Source organism: Chlorella variabilis (assembly GCF_000147415.1).
Source record: "Chlorella variabilis unplaced genomic scaffold CHLNCscaffold_29, whole genome shotgun sequence".
Taxonomy (NCBI): Eukaryota; Viridiplantae; Chlorophyta; class Trebouxiophyceae; order Chlorellales; family Chlorellaceae; genus Chlorella; species Chlorella variabilis.
The window spans coordinates 290,870-295,003 of NW_005435059.1; the positions used below are offsets into that span (position 1 = coordinate 290,870).

Genomic DNA, 4,134 nt, shown 5'->3' on the forward strand with positions numbered 1-4,134 from the left:
ACTGGGGCCGAAGCCCCCAGAAAGCTGGCGCTTTTTTAACACTATGGAATGAAGTTCCTGAGGAAATTTGGCCATTTTCCCTCAATATATTGGCGATGCCAGTCATGGGGGATGGCGACGGGCTGGCGACCATGTCCTGCCGCCTGCCCTCATTTCGCCAGCTCTGGCTGGCGATGGCCTTCGGCCAATCGCCAGCCAGAGCCGTTTTTTGCCCGATTTCGCCAGCATTTGGCGATTTCGCCAGCTTTCAGAAACACTGATGGTAGCGACGCACTATGCCAAGCTGGCGAGCAGTACAGATGACGGTGGGAACAGCACCGCACTTGCCAAGCGCACTCGCCACGGCTTCTTCTGTTCTTCTGCCAGAGCTTGCCAACGCCCTTCCCTGGAGCTTGCACATGTGCGCCCTCATGCATGGCGGCCGTGGCCTTGATATGCACTATGGCCGCGGCGGCCTTGGCTTGAAACCAGCTGCTGACTCAATCTCAGCATGCATTGCCTGCCTGCAGGGCGGCTCAGCTGGCGACCTCCAAGATGGGTGGGTGTGCCACAGGTTGGGCTTAGCTTCGCTTGTGTCGCTGTTTCCGCATTGGACACGAAATAAATGCTTGCGCTGTGCGGATGCACGGGCGCCAGGGGCACGCTGCCTTGCGTCCTGCTGAACTCTCTGGAAGCCTGCCAACGTGCATGCTGGCGCAAGGAGGCTTTGTGCACCTTTGGGGGCCGTGTGATGTTTGTGAATGGATTGCATCCTCTTGCCGCAGGCGCCGGTGTGCTCACCAAGCCCGCCACCCGCACCGGCAGCCGCTCTCGCGCCGGCGCCGTGCGCACCTATGCTGCCAAGCAGCTGCACTTCAACACCAATGGCGAGGCGCTGAAGCGCATGCAGGCAAGCAGCGGCTTCGCGGCAGAAGCAGAAGCCTGCTTCCCGCGCGAGTGTCGCTACCAGTTTGCCTCGCTCACCCACCCACGCGCTTCCTTGGTCTTCCCATGCAGGCGGGCGTGGACAAGCTGGCCACCGTGGTGGGCGTTACACTGGGCCCCAAGGGCCGCAACGTGGTGCTGGAGTCCAAGTACGGCTCTCCTAAGATTGTGAACGACGGTGTGACCGTGGCACGAGAGGTGGAACTGGAAGATCCCGTCGAGAACATTGGGGCCAAGCTCGTGCGTCAGGTGGGCAAGCTTCTTACATCAGAGCAACCTACACAATCTGGGCGGGGCAGACAGTCTGACAATGCCCCGTGTGGCCTGCAGGCCGCTGCCCGCACCAACGACCTGGCCGGCGACGGCACCACCACCGCCACCATCCTGTCTGCTGCCATGATCGCTGAGGGCATGAAGATCGTGGCAGCGGGTGCCAACCCTGTGCAGGTGAGCAGCTGCCATTTGGTTGGGGATGCTGTGTGAAGTGCAGCTCATCACGAAGCAGGGTGCTGAGTAGGCAGCATGCTGCGATTGGCATCTGGGCTTATGCATCGCCTTGCTTCCACCGCTTGGCATGATCGCAGCTCATCCGCGGCATGGACAAGACTGTCGAGTACCTGGTGGGTGAGCTGCGGAAGGTCAGCAAGGATGTGACGGATGAGGAGCTTAAAGACGTCGCCACCGTGTCTGCTGGGGGCAATGAGAAGGTGAGACGATGAGTGAGCTGCTCCTCGCCCGGCTCAGGCATGCATGCTGTGCAGTCTTTTCACTGTAGATTTCCATCAAACTAAGCCCAACCGCCCCCATCCTGGCAACATGGCTGCAGATTGGGCAGCTCATCAGTGACGCCATGATGCGCGTGGGCCGCGCCGGCGTGGTGACCATGGAGGAGAGCAAGACGGCTGAGGACAGCCTGCATGTGGTGGAAGGCATGCAGTTTGACCGTGGCTACATCTCACCCTACTTTGTCACCGATCCGGAGCGGATGGTGGCCGAGTATGAAAACTGCAAGCTGCTGCTGGTAGACAAGAAGATTAGCACCGCTCGTGACATGATTGGCATCCTGGAGGGTGCCATTCGGGGCGGCCACCCTCTGCTCATCATGGCCGAGGACATTGAGCAGGCAAGCAAGCATGATCTCGACGTCCTCTGCCCATGGCCAGCATCGCTGGCATTATGTGCAGCGCTGATGCACCTGTGTGCCCGCGCTGCCTGCAGGAAGCGCTGGCCACCCTTGTTGTGAACAAGCTGCGCGGCACGCTCAAGGTGGTGGCCGTCAAGGCGCCGGGCTTTGGCGAGCGCAAGTCCTCCTACCTGGAGGACATTGCCATCCTGACGGGTGAGGGCGGGGGAGGTGCTGCGCTCATGGCATGCCTCAATAGCAATCTGCTAAGATGCAAGGTTCGTTGTGCACTGCGCTCCGGCTGACCACCGTTGCCCGGTGCTGCTTGTCTACCTGCAGGTGGCCAGCTTGTGAAGGATGAGCTGGGCATCAGCCTGGACAAGGCCGATGACAGCATCCTGGGCCTGGCAGCCAAGGTAATTGAAGGCTGTGCTGATTGGTGGTCGTTGTTGGTCATGGGGGGGGGGGGGGGGTGCCAAGCAGTACTGCAGGGTGACCATGGCTTGCCCGAACCTGGTAGCAATGTCTGCCAACCGCAGGTGTCCGTGAGCAAGGAGCACATCACCATTGTGGGCGATGGCAGCACCCAGGCGGACGTGGAGGCACGCGTCAAGCAGATCAAGAACCTGGTGGCTGAGGTGCGAGGCATTGACTGCTCTCTTGGCTGCAAAGCACGGATTCCGACCTTCTGGCTTGCAACCTGCGATCGAAATCACATGCGCGCCGCCGCATCTCCTGTGCAGACTGATGCCGAGTATGAGAAGGAGAAGCTGAATGAACGCATTGCACGCCTGAGTGGTGGCGTAGCCGTGATCCAGGTGTGCGAGGCCAGAACCAAGCCGGCGCAAGCCTTATGCGGCACTGCAACGCTGTGAGGTGTTCGGTATGCGGGCTGATCTAGTGGGCCTTGTCACCTCCACCTCCCACCTGCTCCCTCTCTGCTGCTGCCACTTTGTCGCTCTGCTCTGCAGGTTGGCGCGCAGACCGAGACGGAGCTCAAGGAGAAGAAGCTGCGCGTGGAGGATGCGCTGAACGCCACCAAGGCGGCGGTGGAGGAGGGCATCGTGACCGGCGGCGGCTGCGCCCTGCTGCGGTTGTCCAGCATGGTGGATGCCTTCAAGGCCGGCCTTACCGACGAGGAGCAGAAGGCACGCGCGTGTGTGTGTGTGTGTGTATGTGTGTGTGTGTGGATGAAGGATGCGTATGGAAGCAGTTGCCTGGGTTGGGATGCACATTACAGTCTGGTGACCTTTTGTCCGCCTCCAGGTTGGGGCCGACATTGTGAAGCGTGCGCTGCCGTACAGCCTCAAGCTGATTGCCAACAATGCGGGCGACAATGGCAGCGTGGTGATGCAGCGGGTGCTTGAGGACGCCAATCCCAACTTTGGGTACAACGCGGCCACCGGCAAGTTTGAGGACCTCATGGCAGCGGGCATCATCGACCCCGTCAAGGTGGGTGGGGATCACTAAGGCACGGGTCCCACTTGCGCAGCACAGCTCTCAGGCTGGCCCAACCCATCCACCAACCTGCCGCAGGTGGTGCGCTGCGCGCTGGAGAACGCGGCCTCGGTGGCAAAGGTTTTCCTCACGAGCGACGTCGTTGTCGTGGCGATTCCAGAGCCGGAGAGCGCTGGCGCTGGCGCTGGCATGGAGGGCATGGGAGGCTATTGAGTAACTGACGACGTGGGCTTCTGAGTTCTCTCTCATTGCATTTGTGTAACGCGAGCGGCACAGAAACTTGTTACACGCTCCAGGCCCTGGGCGAGATATTCCGCCGCCGCTACGCCGCAAATGCACTTGTGAAAGGCCCCGAGTGCAGAGCGTTCCAGGATAGGCTCGAGCCTTACGCCGGGACAGGAGGCGTACTTCAGATAAGGCTATCGCGACGAGCACACTTCTCTCTACATATAGAAACATTACATTACTAGTTCTCTACCTGCTAGCTCCGTTCTGCACACCGGCACACCCAAGCGGCAAGGATGCAGGCGATTGCGGCGCCCGCGCAGCTCAGGAGCTTTGAGGGACTCAGGCTAGTGCAGCTCGAGCGACTGGTGGCGACTGTCTTTGGAAGCTAGCTAGCTCTCCCA

General features: G+C 60.6%; 2 protein-coding genes across 2 annotated transcripts in view; both read left to right on the plus strand.

The window, feature by feature from the left end:
* Positions 1-365: 365 nt before the first annotated feature.
* On the plus strand, positions 366-3,781 carry CHLNCDRAFT_59809 (hypothetical protein). The gene is made up of 14 exons (XM_005843492.1): positions 366-400; positions 510-553; positions 765-889; positions 997-1,173; positions 1,255-1,371; positions 1,509-1,631; positions 1,751-2,047; positions 2,143-2,263; positions 2,387-2,463; positions 2,587-2,685; positions 2,791-2,865; positions 3,019-3,195; positions 3,314-3,499; positions 3,584-3,781. Coding segments are annotated over exons 1-14 (1,755 nt in total). The 5' UTR covers positions 366-398; the 3' UTR covers positions 3,719-3,781.
* A 186-nt stretch (positions 3,782-3,967) lies between these two features.
* Positions 3,968-4,134, plus strand: part of CHLNCDRAFT_33052 (hypothetical protein) — a 2,388-nt gene continuing 2,221 nt past the window's right edge. Inside the window, exon 1 of the mRNA XM_005843493.1 lies at positions 3,968-4,076. Within this exon, the coding sequence (XP_005843555.1) occupies positions 4,027-4,076 (50 nt within the window). The 5' untranslated portion in view covers positions 3,968-4,026. The remainder of the gene's footprint in view (positions 4,077-4,134) is intronic.

Coding starts and splice junctions, on each gene's coding strand:
- CHLNCDRAFT_59809 (XM_005843492.1), top strand. Junction 1,632..1,750: donor CTGCTGGGGGCAATGAGAAG/GTGAGACGATGA, acceptor ACATGGCTGCAG/ATTGGGCAGCTCATCAGTGA. Junction 2,048..2,142: donor TGGCCGAGGACATTGAGCAG/GCAAGCAAGCAT, acceptor CGCTGCCTGCAG/GAAGCGCTGGCCACCCTTGT.